General features: G+C 31.5%; 1 protein-coding gene across 4 annotated transcripts in view; it reads right to left on the minus strand.

Moving 5' to 3' along the window:
* Window positions 1–16746, minus strand: part of LOC132731315 (brain-specific angiogenesis inhibitor 1-associated protein 2-like) — a 42681-nt gene that overhangs the window by 25129 nt on the left and 806 nt on the right. For all 4 annotated transcript variants that reach the window (XM_060717479.1, XM_060717480.1, XM_060717481.1 and 1 more), the window contains exons 3-5: window positions 14125–14214; window positions 981–1042; window positions 565–636 (exon numbers count right to left, since the gene is read on the minus strand). In XM_060717479.1, the coding sequence (XP_060573462.1) occupies window positions 565–636; window positions 981–1042; window positions 14125–14214 (224 nt within the window). The remainder of the gene's footprint in view (window positions 1–564; window positions 637–980; window positions 1043–14124; window positions 14215–16746) is intronic.

Genomic DNA, 16746 nt, shown 5'->3' on the forward strand with positions numbered 1-16746 from the left:
CTGCCTTAATAAGGAAAGTTAATTCATTCACAATTTAAAAATTCCTTGTTGACCATACATGAAATAATAAAGAGAAAACAGATAGTAGCCAAGCAATATATGCATAATCACTTGAAAGATATGTGACAATAGAAAATATAACAAGGAAGAAGAAAAACTTCCTTACTTTGGACCCTCAAGTTTGGTATTCTCTATTAGGTATAAATTATATCAACAACTTGACTTTATACAAATATTCTGTAATACTCAATTTAAAATTTAATGCAAAGTTAATAAACACACTTCCTTAAGCATTATTATTAAAAAATTGTGACAAAAAAGGCCAAGCTATAAAAACTGGAAGGACAGTAATGTGATCATATTGCATAGATATGTAGCTGGGTAACACTTCATAATTATATCCATAATATTTTCATTTAAAAACGCTGCTCTACGTGATACATTATTCAACCATCTTAAATAATTTCATAATAGCTGATTAAAATTATTATACAACAAACAAAGGTGTACTATAGGCAAGCTGGAATATATCCATTTCATTAGATTTCAGATGATTACACTTACATGGGCTTTCTTGAAATCCTTTTCTAACTTTTGCTCCAATGGTAAAATGAGCTCTGTGAATAACGCTTTAGTCTGAAAAGTTAAACATCAAGTCTGTGCTATTGCAAATAAATGTAAAAAAAAATTATTAAAGAGAAGTGAACATGTTTTTCCTGTTTACACATGGATATCTCTATCAGCAAACTCCTCAAATTTCAATTAATCACATCATTAGAACTACAACTTGTTACTTGACACACAAGACTGACTGATTATTTAACATCATTTTTATCATGCAACATATAGGAGGAGGTTTTCTCAATGACAATTTAAGATTTTTTAAACTGATATTGTGATTTCTTAAAAAGACCTTAATTCCATGAAATCAATCAGTCTCAAGACACTAATTACTAGTTGATACATGAATGAATACATACGCTATCTTCATGTCTGCTTTGGATTTCTTTTTGAGCTTCAGTAATTTGTAGTATGGCTTCTCCTATAATGAAACAATATTCAACATTTTATAATTTATTGATTTTACTAATTAATGTACTGTCTAAAACATTCTAATTTCGGCATTATCTTTTCTATACTAATTTATATGTTACATTTTTACATTAATTAATATAACTATAAAGGTTGCTTATTTGCTGCTATTTTTGATATCTAAATTGTTTCACTGTAAGGTAGTTAACAATCAAATCTGACATCTCTGCATGATGATTCTTTTTGCATTTTATTTTATTTTTGTCCATAAAAGCATATACATTTTATCCATGATTAAAATTTTAAAATGCAGACAGGGTCAGACACAATTTTTTGTCAAGTTTAAAGCATAATAGTAGCCTTATCATTTTTTTACTTGCAAGACAATATAAAAGAATAACTTGATAAGGCTGTCTACATTAAAGAAAATAAAAATGTAGAAGCACTTAAAGCATGGCCTTCATCAAAATAAATGTCAAAATTTTAAGTCAGGCTAACATGTTTAAGTGGTGTTGCATTTATTTGGCACCTATGAACGAATTGCTTATAAATTTACAATTGTACATTGTAATTGTATTTTGTACAAGTCTCTGTTCTGTTCTTATAAATTTACAAGTAAAATAACCTAATATCATAGGTAAAGAATATCGTTGTTTTAGGACATAATTAGTTTATATACAGAGTATTTTGTTTGTACATATATTTAACGAGAGATTAAAAAATAACTTTGCTCCTGGATAAACATTCAGTATGTAGAAGATTAACATCTGATTCTAACATGTATACATGTATATATATATATGGAGGTATAATATTAAAACATTTCCTTTGGGATGTTAATTATAACAATAACTATAAATCAATTGTCTGTCAGTAAGGTATACACTACTACTACTAATATCAAAATGATCAACAATGGTCTTGTTCTTGTTTACCCCTGGGAACAGCCAAGGTATTTACAATGTAATCATTGGCACTTCAATCACATCATTTACACCTGTAATAAAAACTTTCCTTGTTCAATAGTTTACTGTTATCAACAGGTACTATTATAGGGTGTTATTCTATCCAACATGCAAACAAGCCCAATAAACCACATAAAATCCTATAAAATCAATATAAATCAAACTTGCTCAACAATTAAACACCAATTTTATTACCAATTTCAATTAGCATTAGCAACACTTTGATTTATAAAGTCTTTAAAAGCGTATAATTTGAAACATTTTTGATAGGTGGTCACAATGAACTTTATATTCAAACAAGTATAAAATTTGGTTCAAACAGTTCCAAAACTGGCCTGTTCAGGCTTGGAAGAAACAAAACAATTAGACCAATCTAATTTTAAAATCAACAGCAATTTAGTTTTGCAATCATTAAGAAAACCAGTAATTTTATTCTACACTTGAATGTCCTTTCTCAATTAGTAACGCTCAAATTATTAATTATGGCATTTTTCAAGTACATGTATTATTATAATTTATGCAAAATGCCCTCAATATTCGTTACATAACTCATAAAAAGATCTTTGTATATTCATCCTTTAAAGGTATTCACAAAAAAAGTTTGTTAATCATAATTATGCTACATAAATTTTTTAAATGAATTGAATATGATCAACATAGTGTGTAACATTCTGGCCTGAAACGTTATGTTACTGAATATTTATAAAGAAGCAAATAAACTGGTCTTATGCTGGGGCAAAATAAATTAATGATTTCTGTTTTCAGTAATGCAACAAAAATAAGGTACATGTACTCTGGCTTTTGTTCTCAATTCCAAACTATTAGACTGTTAGTATTTAAAAACAAAAACAGCATGATTTAAGAAACACTAAATGAACTTACATATCTTATCTTGCATATGGTCAAATTTGCTCATTCAGCAGGTGACCAATAATGTTATTTGGCATTAAATAACCTAACATTGCTTTTAGCATTGACTTGACAACAGATTTTTAATTAAGAGGCCATTGGTTCGATCCTTGGGCAGGATGAAATTTCTTTGTGACAAATGATGTTGAGTCTCTTAGATAGTAATTGAAATGACATTGATAAGTATTAAAAGAAAAACTGTTTAGCATTGAATGAATTGACTTTAATCACTTGGCATTACATTGACTGACATTATTCTATAGAATAAAATGCCTCTTATTGATTAATCAACATTGACATTGACTTAGTTAAAAAAACTTTGACTATTGTCAATATTAAAGATGAATTGACATTAATATAATATCTGGCACGAATTTAAGATGACAAGAGCTGGTTTGCACACAGAAAAGAACACCTTTGTAGTCCCAGACAAAGTTCAAAGTGCTTTAAATCGAAAATTAGGCAAGACAGAGTTACTGTTCTTTGCACTGCACTTCTACTTAATGAGATCTATCTACCAACTTAGTTTCTTGTTGATAACTCTTGTAGTTCCAGACAAAGTTCACAGTGTAAAATTGAAAAAGGGCAATAACTCAAAAAATAGGCAAAGCAGAGTTACGGTTCTTTTGCACTGCATATCTATGCAATAAGATCTATCTACCTTGAAGGTTTAATGTTAATATCTCTTATAGTTTCTGAGTTACATCAAATAGAGTTATGGTTCTTTGGAACTGCACTCTGCCTCAATGCCCTCTACCACTGTGTGTAGTTTAAACAAATTATGTCCAAGGGTTTTCAAGTTATGCTTTGGACAAAACGGACGGACAGACGGACATTAGGCAGCAAGTATATGCTCTCTCTTTGCGGAGCATAAAGATCTATTTGATAATGTTTTTACTAAAAAATTAAGTTAGAACAATGGTACCGGTATATTTATAAATGTTAACTCCTCTAAAAATTATTTTTTATGCAAAGCTACTTGATTTATGTGTTTCATAATTTGATATACTGTAATGCCATTTTATGACTATATAATGGATTTTTTACTTCTTATTTCAAATGAACCTTGTGAGGAAAATGTGTCACTTTCATTAGTCTAATACTTACACATATGTATGACTAGTTATGAGATCTTTATTATATCGTAATTGATGTTGATGATAATGTTTGATAAACATTATAGTTTGACACTAAAACACCTTGTAGCTTGAGGCAGGCATGTTGTGACCAGTAACAAATTGTAGACAATTATGTTGGTCCACAAATGTCACGCCCTCCAGCATCAAACTCTCCACATTTTACTACTAAATAACTAGACCTAACATCATTGTAACACTGCTCCAAGTGACATATATAAGATTTGAAATCATGTAGCACTGTAAGGTTAATGTAATAATACTTATTTACATTGTCTTATTTTTTTGTATTATCTAACTAAAACAGTTATTTGGATTTCCTGTAGTACTGACTCTATAATGTCCCACTAAACAGAAAAAAGTAACATGGTAGCATGATGAAGTTTAGTAAAAAATTGTTTGTTTCTAGAGAAGGTAAGTGTTTGTTAGTCAGCATAAATGAAATTAAATTTGTTGCAGCTGCATGACAGATTAATGGAATTAATGTTGACTTAACAAACACCAATCTACTTAGTGGTTGAACCAGGCAAGTATCATATGCTGATTTAATGTCATAGTATAAAATAACAAGTTTGATTATATATATGAATTAATTGTATCGAAGAATTTGTAAAATGGAACAATTTCATTGGATGAAATATATTATTTCAACAACTAGAAAGGTGAGTTCCCTAAAATGCAATAAATCAAGATCTCAACCCAGAGATCATGGGTTCAAGCCCTACTCGGGTCACGACCGTGTTTCTTCATACAACACCAGTACTGGTTGGTTCCAGGAAGCGGACTCGAAAGTGATTAATATAAGTTGCAAGAACTTGTTTTGCAATCGAGCTTAAATAAATATGTTTAAACCAATAAATCAAGAAAAAATAATTGAAAATCGGAGACTCAGATTGAGCCAGTTAATCAGAGAAAACATAAAGTTGCAATTTCTCTCATGTACCCTAGTATCTGTTAAAAAGGAACTCAACTCTGAGGTTTTTTGACATGATTCCTTGTGAGATTTGTGTACCATTTGATGTAGGTCTGAATCAATAACTTGCAAATTTTCAGATTATTCCCTCTTCAGAATATTTAGTTTTATTGTGCAAAATGACCAAAAATTAAACCCATTGCACTTATTATGCACAGTATTTTCATAAAGCCTCAGCTTTCACATGTATAAATAGCATGTTATCCTAACGCATCGAGTCCACAACGCCGCTTCAACGAACCGTAAAAAACATGACCAAACCATGCGCGCGACCATGTCAACCCCAGAAATCATAGTTTTCCTGGCGTCGTTGAATAGTCCACACGTGTTACGCTTACTTTCGTTTTCTTATGCAGTTTTTGAGGGTTTGTTTTGTATTTACAGCTTTCGGCTTTTTGTTTGTCGGTAAGTTTGTGAATTGACGTGAAATTATTTTGTTATTTTTATTTCTTATACAGTTTTTTTTGGCTCTGTCTAGGACGTTGTCCAGACTTTGTTGTTTTTTCAATATGAGCCAGTCCGAAGACGATGTCTCGGTAAATAGGAATTTATCTGTTCAGAATGAAGATGTGTTACATCTTTCTGACGAGAGTCCAGAGTTTTCTGGATTTTCGGAGGACGATGTCCCCGTTAAGAATAAGAGCCGTGGTAAAGGGCCTGGCAGAATTAAAAGTTCAGTGTCAAAAGTTGGTCAAGAGGTCGCGAAAACTGGTAAAAAATCGACCAATGTGGATAAATCTAAGACAACAAAGACCTCTGTTAGTGATAAAAAGGGGACAAAATCAAGGAACGCTAACAAAAGTTTGATTGATTTAAATAAATTATCCTCTGATGATTTAGAGTTGTTACGGAGTAAATTGGGGCTTCCTGCTCCACAGGTTTCTAACACTTTTTCTATGGAACAAAGTGATATGGAAAATGAGTATGTTGATTTGGCCGAGCACCTAATATGCAAATTGAAGTTGAAAATGATTTTTTAGATAGCGATGACAGTATTGGCCACAGACCTGCAAGGCATGCTAGAAGTCGAGATATGACTAAAAGGCTGATTGATTCAATGTTTGGAGAGGACGATGTGTCCCATGTTAGTGATGATGAAGATTGGGGCTTGCCTAAAATTAAGCAGAGAAATAAAGGTGAGGCAATTTCTTCCTCCTTAGCTAAACTCATTAATACTGCCTGCACCGCACTTTGTGACAGTGATGAACTTTGTGATAAATATCCTGTACCAGCTAACTGTGAGAAGTTGAATCCTCCAATGGTGAACATGGAAATTTGGAAGGTTATGGATAAACGTTCTCGGTCTCATGACCGTCTATTTCAGGATATTCAGTCGTTGTTAGCAGCTGGTATGGTGCCCATTATTAAGCTGGCTAAGATTTTGAAGACCTCTATTTCTGCTAAACCACAGGCTAAACAGTTACTATCTGATTCTTTGTCAATTCTTGGACAAGCACAGTATAACATAAGTATCAGACGTAGATATTTGATTCGTCCATCATTGAACAAGAGGTATAAAAATTTGTGTAACATGTCTGTCCCTATTTCAACCTCTCTTTTTGGTGACGATATTTCTAAAGAGATTAAGCATTGTGAAGTAGGGGTTAATCTGGGAAAGGATTATAACGCACAGTATAATAGGAATTCTTTCAGAGGTCGTTTTTTCTAGAGCAAGGCATTTTAACAGAGGAAGAATGACACCTTATCCACAGGTGCGGGGTGGTTATTCCCAGAGAGCTCCCATGAGGAAGGGAACATTTAAGTCTGCCACTGTGACGGCACCCCCAAACGGGGAGAAATAAGTTCGGTAGGTAAGTTAAGATACTTTATTCATGCATGGGAAAAGTTTTCTAATGACCCTTGGGTTTTGAGTACTGTTCAGGGTTATTCATTAGAATTTGATGTTTATCCTGTGCAATATTCTTTACCAAAGGAAATCAATTTTAATACAGAAGAAATGAGTATTATAGATTCTGAAGTTGAAGATTTGCTTAAAAAAGGGGCTATTGCACCTTCTGTGGAGGAAAGTGATCAATTTATTTCTAATATTTTTGTAGTGAAAAAGCCAAATGGTAAATATAGACCAATCATTAATCTCAAAGAGTTAAATAATTTTGTTCATTATGAACATTTCAAACAGGAGCATTTCAAAGTAATTTTGGACTTAGTTCAAGAAAATGATTATTTTTGTTCAGTTGATTTACAAGATGCTTATTTTTCCATTCCCATTCATTCAGAGTTCCAAAAATTTCTGAAATTTTATTGGAGAGATTCATTATATGCCTTTGTTTGTTTACCATTTGGTTATAGTGCTGCACCTAGAGTCTTTACCAAATTATTAAAACCTATTTATGCCTGGTTTCGCTCTCAAGCCATCAGATGTGCCTATTATATAGATGATTCTTTAAATATGAACTGTGATAGAGATTTGTGTCTAGAAAATGCAAAGATTATTTGTGACACATTACAGTCTTTAGGCTATGTTATTAATGAGAAAAAATCAAGTTTGGTACCCAGTCATAAAATTGTCTTTTTTGGGTATCTTTTGGATTCAGTTCTTTTTATGGTGTTTTTGACAGAGGAAAAGATTGAGAAAATACTCTCAAAGGCTAATAATCTCATTCACAGTGAGTTAGTGATTGTTAGAGAGCTTGCTTCATTTATAGGGTCTGTTATAAATGCCTTCCATGCAGTTTTAGAAGCTCCTCTTCATTATAGACAAATGGAAAGATGTAAAATTAATGGATTAGGTAAAAATATGAATTTTGACAATAAAGTGTTTTTGTCCGAAGGTGCAAAATCTGAAATTCGTTGGTGGCTTGAAAATATACGTCTCAAGAATGGTAAGCGAATACGACCTCAAAATATTTCCTTTACGTGTCAAACAGATGCTAGTAAACTTGGCTGGGCTTGTGTTGATGTTTCATCAGGTTCAGTTGCTAATGGTCGTTGGTTAATTTGTGAACAAAGTTTTGCCATAAATTATTTAGAACTTTTAGCTGTTTTTAATGGAATTAAAGCCTTGTATGATAGTTTTAAAAGTTGTCATCTTCAGGTTTTTTCAGACAATGTGACAGCTGTAGCATACATAAATGACATGGGTGGAATGTCTTCCCCCAGTCTTGATAGTTTAGCTATTGATATCTGGAATTGGTGCTTAGAGAGATCTATATTTTTATCAGCTAATTATCTTAAAGGTTCAGAGAATGTATAAGCTGATTATTTTTCTCGACATTTTCGTTCAGAGTCTGCTGAATGGATGTTAAAAAAGGAGATTTTTGATAGAATCTGTTCACAGATGTTCTTTCCAGACATCGATTTATTTGCGTCTAGGTTAAACTGTCAATTGTCAAGGTTTGTGTCATGGTTTCCCCAGCCTGGGGCATTTAGAAATGATGCTTTTTCGTTTCCTTGGTCAAACCTTAAGCCCTATTTGTTTCCACCATTCTCGTTGGTTGGAGAGTTATCAATAAATTAAAAGATGATAAGGTTAAAAAAGCTATATTGATTATCCCTTTGTGGAGAACACAATTTTGGTTTCCACTTATTATGGATCTTCTAATTTCTGATCCTGTTAGGTTGCCGCGCCACAAGGATCTGATGATTATGCCTCAAGATTCCAGTACAGTGTGTCCAATGGTCCATTCTACAACTTTTGTCGCTCTTCAACTATCAGCAGATATCTCCAGGGTAGAGGATTACTTCCAGAAATTGTTGCCATCATCCTTGGTTCCTGGAAACAAGGAACTCGTAAACAGTATTCCATGGCATGGAAAAGATGGCTGTTTTGGTGTTCACAGAAATGTAAGAATCCCCTTAAAGCAACTGAAATGGAGGTAATATCGTTTTTATATTTTTTGCATCTAGACAAGAAGTCATATTCGGTGCTGAATTCTCACAAGGCTATGTTATTGCAGACTTTGTCATTGTTAGGAAATGATTGGTGTGATTCACCTAATTTGATTAAACGTTTTATGAGAGGGATTTTTTTTTTAAAACCGGCGTTACCGAGATACAAGTTCACATGGGATGTGACAATAGTTTTGAAATTGCTTAGTACTTGGTATCCTTTAGAAACTTTAAATTTAAAGTTTTTTAACATTAAAAGTTACGGCACTTATAGCGTTGGCATGTGCTCCTAGAGCTCAGACAATTATGTCACTTGATTTGAATTATATGAAGGTACATAATTCTTATTGTGTGTTTTTATTTCCCGAATCTATTGAAGACTTCAGTCGTGGGAAAAGAAAATAATTTTTGTGTTAAATTTGAGCATTTTAGGAAAGAAAGTTTGTGTGTATATCATACATTATTATATTATATCAAGTTAACGGAACAGTTGAGACTATCTGATCAATTATTAATTTTCATATGTAACATTTAATGCAGTTACATCAAGCACTATTGCTAGATGGCTAAAGACAGTGTTACAATTGTCAGGCATTGATGTTGCCATTTTTTAAGGCCCATTCTTTTCGTGGGGCCTCGGTATCGGCAGCAGCAAGAAGTCAGAGATGTTCAATTAAAAATATCTTGAATACAGCTGGTTGGAAATCGGACAATAACTTTTACAAGTTTTATTATAGACCTATTATTGAAAATGAGGATCTGTCTTTTTCTACAGCTGTTTTTTCCTCAAAGTGACAATCTGGATTTATTATTTTTGATGAAATATGAATTTTATATTTTGTTTGATATAAAATATTATGGATTTGTCAGATATTACATTTGTGTTTCTTGATTGGCGTTATGTGTCTTTTCATTTTTCTAATGACATGGAAATATTTGTTGCCGATCTTTAAAGATGCTATTTATACATGTGAAAGCTGAGGCTTTATGAAAATACTGTCCCCCTCATCCAAGCTTTAGTGATGGATGAGGGGCAGTATTGGAATAAAGCCGGGAGGCTGAGCATGTATAAACCCCCCATTTTTGGGTGCTACAAGTTTTTTCTTTTTCCTCCCAGTTTATTTTTTATGTACGTCAACAAATTTTTTGGGCTTTGAATTATGATTTTCTGGGGTTGACATGGTCGCGCGCATGGTTTTGTCATGTTTTTTTACGGTTCGTTGAAGCGGCGTTGTGGACTCGATGCGTTAGGATAACATGCTATTTATACATGCTCAGCCTCCGGCTTTATTCCAATACTGCCCCTCATCCATCACTAAAGCTTGGATGAGGGGGGACATTAACCTTAAAGTGTTAAAGTGAAGTACAACTGTCAACTTACAGTGTTTACATGACTGTATTTAGTTACAGGGCCTTAATGAAGTTCTTGCTTTGTAGAAATTTAATACTAATATAAAATAAGCGAAAAAAGTATACCCTCAAATTTCCAGAATTTTTTTCATAGTTGAAAGGTGCAAATGTCTATTTACAGACAAACAACTTGGAATTATCATTGGACACCCAGGCTGTTTGCCTGTCAGTAGCTTGGTCTTCTTAGACTCTCAGCTCTCAGTCATTTCTCTCTACTTGAGTACAGTGGCATGACTTCATTGTTGCATTCACTGACCTAAGGTAAGTGATGCAGTGTAATATTTGGCATAGCTATATAGAACTATAGTAAATCACCAGTTAAAAACACTGGCACGATGAGGGCACAACCGGCAGTACAATCTGAGAACTGGACTTTGAGATTAGATTAGTAGGTCAAGTGCAATCCTCGATCATGACTGATATTTGAACCCCTATATAACCAGTTGAATTTTTGTGTAATGATCTTGTCCAACTTTATTTGGAATTGTCAATGATTCATTAAGAACATCTGTATTATATACAACAATTGACAAACTAAGGCAACTGAAACAAATTAATCCGCCAAAATTTATCAAGTATGGCCAGGCTGCATTGACAATTGCTAGTCCATTTGCCATTATCCCCATTTGCTTAATGAAGTTAAAATATTGGATAAATACAAATATCTGACTTACAAAAATCTCTGAATTAATTACATTGAAGATTTAGATTATCAAGATAGCTAAAATTACTATTGGTTTTTATATAAAAATAGTATACACTGTTAAACATATAAAAGGATTTAACATGATGCGTTTCTATAGTAACTAGCTATTATTGATTGTAAACAAGAATGAATGACAAACAGGTGTGGCACTATCAATATACATAACACATTACACTCATATGTTTTAATAGGCAATAAAGGCAAACAAATTATCAACTATTATAAATGTATTGATTGAAAAATACCTTTTTTGGTTTATCTATGATATATTTGAATTTATGAAATTTATAGAAACATCACATTTAGTATTATCATGCAGAAGTTAAAAAATAACAATTAAATGTTAATTCCAGTTTGAAATGACCTGCAGCATGACCCACAAATTTTTGGAGGTTTTTCGTCAGAGCTAACCTTTATGTCACAGTCTGTGAAACATATTATAGTTTCACTTGATTAACATAAAATGAAAAAATGTCAAGAGTGGTTAATAAGAATATAACAAGACAAGGGATGTAACATCTGATTTCAAGTAAATACATCGATAAGATCTCATATAAAGGAAACCCTAGTTTTCAAATTCTATAACTTAAGTAATAATAAAGTAATTGCCTTTATCCCTCTAGAATTACTAAATACTAGTGAAAATCTGATCCCATTTGACCTTGACTTAAATCTTCAGAAAGCAATGTCAAGGACAAGCTCTCTATATAAAGAGATGTCACAACTTCTTTACATCTTTTATTGTTGATGAATAATAAAACTTGTACAAACTTTTTTACTTTAACCAAATGTAACTGAAACTAAATATGTCAGCAATTAAAGGTTAGAAAATCTATATTTGACTCATTATGATTACAGATACAAGAAATTGACATGTTTCTAAGACTTTTTTACCTTACACTGTTTCCTTTTTATCTTTCAAAGTGTAGCAGTTAGAATTGAAAGAGAGTTAAGGGAATAATTCTGGTTGATTAATTAATGCAGGATCAGACATATTGTCAGCTATATGGGATAACAACAGCTGCTTAAATACATGCAGAATATAGGTGACAGTTGTATTAACTATAAACTCACATAGATTCTGACCGAGATATTATAATTCTGGAACTTTCAGATATTTTTATTGCTCTACAACATCAGTATTTCCTTATCCAAATCATACACTTGAAACATATCTCAATGAAAAGTAATTAAACTAATAGACTCAAATTGGAAACAGTGAAAATAAAGTATTGTTCGGTCTTGGAGTTTAAGTGAACTTGTAAATGAAAAATAATGTCTGTATCAATAAGAAACTGCAAAATTCTCTGAATAGGGAGCAGTACACAAAATTTATCCTATAAACAAAATTAATTATATAAAACATAGATCTACCCACTGAGTAGACAACAAGACTGTATATATGGTAGACTGAGGTAACATTTTATTAAAAGTTTGACCTCTATTTTCATGTACCCTTATAAATTACAGGTAATCCCTACAACACCAGGTGGCCAAGGTATTTAGATAAGTTTCCATCTTTAACCCTGGTCAGTGTAAGCAGGCAGATTGTCACCTTGTATCAGGCAACATGATAGGTACATGACCATGTTCATATCAAATATTAGATTGATACCACAAGTTGATTAAACTTGTCTATGTGATACCATGGTAACATTGACACAAATGTAACATTTTTTTTCTGTACTAGGATACATTTATAAATTGTACATGGATGTTTTATGACATATTCATTTGTCATAAAAAAACAACAGTAAACCAGATAATAAACCAGGATATATTTTATCAATTTTATCATATAAAATATGAGACAGTTGATAGATAGGGCACCCGCTATTCATTGTATTCTCTATCATGTTTCATACTCCACAGATAAACTTAATTTTATAAACTGCAAGGAAGTAATTTCTGTGGTGGAGATGAAAAAATACTGCAAGAATTTCCTCAAAATGTATTTTTTTAAATGTTCTGTGCAGAACAATGTCTTGTTTAACTGATAAAATTTGCAAATAGATATTGAGGAAAAAAAAATCCTTAAAAAAGAATTGGCTATCTTTATACAATAATTAAACCAAAAGCTGTTTTAGAAAAAAAAGTTCACAGATAATTTAATAACAATATTACCTTTTTGACCCTCATACCTAATTATAACTAGCTATGATGTAGCTTAGGTAGCAAAAAATCTGGTACAGCAAATTTTTATAGTAAAGGTAAGGATATTATTTATGTTTTTTCTAATTAGTGAAGATAACTATGTGACAACAGTCAGACTCAGTTTTGTACACACCTTAATTACAGACAGTTATAACAAATGTAACAATTAATCATAATGCAAACATATATAATGTATTTACCAAGCTTACTGAATTGTCCAAATGAAAATAAAAACAATTTGTTGAATTTGCACAAGGCAATAAAGTGGATTTTGCTCCATCAATGGCATAATTTTTCAATAAAATATAGGGGCTCTTGCATAACAAAGGGCCAGTAACACTAGACAGGAAATTATAATTTTTAGTCTTTTTTTTTTTATCTTGAATGTTTTCTAATTTTTATAGAAGCCCATTACTATTAAACAATACAAAATATTAAAAAAAATTCAAAAGATATTTTCTTAGTTTTTTTACCTGTATGTTACATGAAAACAGTCAAGGAAAGGCAAATTTGACACCAGGACATGATTTATATAGCTTAAGTAAAATCCCAATAAAAAAATGCAACACATCATACATTTTTTTGTTTGTTTGTTTTTGGGTTTTACGTCACACCGACACAGTATAGGTCATTTGGCGACATTCCAGCTTTACTGGTGGAGGAAGGCCTCAGGTGCCCCTCTGTGCATTTTTTCAGGCACGAACGGGCACCAGAGTAGAACCACCGACGTTCCGTAAGCTAGCTGGATAGCTTCCTCACATGAAAGAATCCAAAGTCCCTGTCGGGATTCGAACCCACAGCAGTGAGGGGCAAGTGGTTTGAAGTCAACGACCTTAGCCACTCAGCCACAGACACCCCCCTTTTATTAAACATTATCATCAACCTATTTTGTGTATACTGCATTTCAGTTTTTTCTGTAAGGCTTGTTTTTTTAACCATAACCTAATATTATAGTTTATTTAGATCTGTTTTATTTCATTAAGAACTCACCTATTTCCTCAGTACCACCTCTGCATATTTTTGCTGCTGAACCAACACGCCCCAGTGCTTCATTATAAGCCTGTGCGGTCACTGTCACAGCTTTAAGATAGAAAACAAGTAACACACATTAACAATCATATGTAGCAAAAAATCTCTCATTGTTCAGCCAATTAAATGAGAAAACTATAAGATATAAATGATTCATTTACAGACATTAATACCTACATAGGAAAATATCCTCATTATCGGCCCATTTATATTGCAGGGACTAACATTTAAAAGGGTGGTGCTTGCAAACTTTCAAATTATAGGAAAAACCAACATATTAACGTTACTAAAACAAAAGAAATGCTAAAGTATGACAAAGTGATAACATCTTAAAGTCAATAACAGAACAAATTAATTTACATTATTCCATAATTTTTTGATAATATCTATCATTTCAATATAATTTTTGTATTTACTGGTATTGATTGTACTTTAAATGAAATCTCCTGGGAAGTTTTTACTGTTACTCATTTAAGATTATGTTTTGTTAGTATTTACATGTATCTTATGTTATAAGGTGTCAAAATTAGTGAAATAAATATTTTCTCTATAGGTTTTATATAAAAATTAAAGAGTTATTAGAATTTTATCAATATAAATGTTAATTGCGATGCAGTGATCTTAGAACTAACAAATTACTGATACGATACGTATTGTCAAGGTCTGAATAGCGAATATCCGATTATCCAAGTTATCATTACAGCACTCTCATCTCCGTGAGAATGCAGATTGAAATTTTGACAGCAGCTGAATAATTTGCTGTAACAAGACTATTTTGTCATTGTTATTATAAGATGTAATTGTAATATTTCAGAAATTGTCTTCTGACAGAGCCATTATTTTCCAACTGTGTGCTGTCATATTTTATAATGTTAAGGACATTGACTAGAAAAGGTAGAAATCCTTCGTTAACATTAACAATTTTAGTTTTGTCATTTTAACACTGAAACATGAATTGAATAAAGTCTTCAAGATAAAATAAAACATGGTCTAAGGTGAAATTATTATATGTGAGCATTCTGATAATTTAATAAAAGCAAAATTAGATGTCTCTGTTATATTGAGACAATTAACATGCTAATATATATTCTAAGGTAAATTAAATCTTACATTTCGTGAAAAGATGATAAGTGTAAAGTAAAAGGTTTTGCAATGATGATTTGAATAAATAAAAAAAAAATGTATATAACAAAAGGATCTAATCACTAATTAAAAGGTTTACCAATGATGTGTTTCTATTAGAGTTAATTACCCTCATCATAACATTTCTTTCATTCATTTATAAAGCTTATGACATTTCTAAAAGAAACTGATACTGGTGATAAAATTACCTTAATACTTGACCATTTTGTGTCCATTTTAAACCGGGTCATAAAATTAGAATAAATGCTGATTTCAACCTTAAGTTAAAGGGATATTTCAGATGTCAATTACCATAACGATAAGACAAACTAATTTTACACCTACATATTTTGGGTAACTATGATGAAAGAAATGTCTTTGTTTGTATTGACTTAGTTGAATAAAAAGTAAAACTTACTGAAATACTCTTATAATTTATTATCAGAACTAAGATAGATTATCACATTTTATTAAACGTCCCACGCCTATCATGACCAGATGTAATATTTACATATAGGATAGTTTGAACTTGAATTTGTCATCAATGTATAATACTTCACAAGCGCTTTACGCCCTGTTCTGATAACATTGTTCAGTTCTATTATACAATTTTAACACCTATCTCTTAAATAATAATTTGAAATCCAACTTATCATGAAAAACTGATTTAATGAAATAATAATTTTCTCTCTTTTTGAGATGGATTTATTTTCCAGACTGACTTAAATTTTTTGCATCAACTTCTGGAATTTCTCAACTTTAGAGTGACCATGTATGACCTTAATTAAATAAATACATACATAGACTTTACCCTTTTTCAATAATGTATTTCAGATATTTGTTCTGAAATTAAATCTTACGTTGTTTTGTCTACCTGACTTCCTTTCAGAACAGCATATTTTAATTTTATCACTACATTATATCAAAGTACAAATATTTGTACATACAATTTACCTACAAACTCACTTTCTCTCTTTTAACCAACTGTCTGAAGTGACTGTAACATATTTATTTATTGTAGATACACTTATAAAAGTAAATAATGTCTCCAATATCAAAGATATCAAAACAAAAATAAAAATAAGAATGTAGTTGTTAAGTTCTGAAACAATACTTCCTTTATGTAAACATAGTCTTTAAACAAGATCAGTAGAATGTTTTATAATCTTTAAAAATCTATTTATCCTTGTAGCCTGTATTAGTCTACCAGTTGTTTTTAACCTCATTTCCTTGCATTATTTTGAATTAGGATTTCATTTGAGCTACTGTATCTTAATATTCAGGTTAAATTGTGCTGTATTAAACATAGCTCCCATCCCATTCTGAAAGTTCTATTATTGTCATAATTTTGCTATACCATCCATATTTTTTTTTGTATAATGTGACAATGTCATGATTGATTATTTTACACATACAAATATTCATTTAACAAAATATTTAGCTTTATTCAAGTTTCGAGAG

This window comes from Ruditapes philippinarum, unplaced genomic scaffold (assembly GCF_026571515.1).
Source record: "Ruditapes philippinarum isolate M1 unplaced genomic scaffold, ASM2657151v2 ctg1904_1_1_1_1, whole genome shotgun sequence".
Taxonomy (NCBI): Eukaryota; Metazoa; Mollusca; class Bivalvia; order Venerida; family Veneridae; genus Ruditapes; species Ruditapes philippinarum.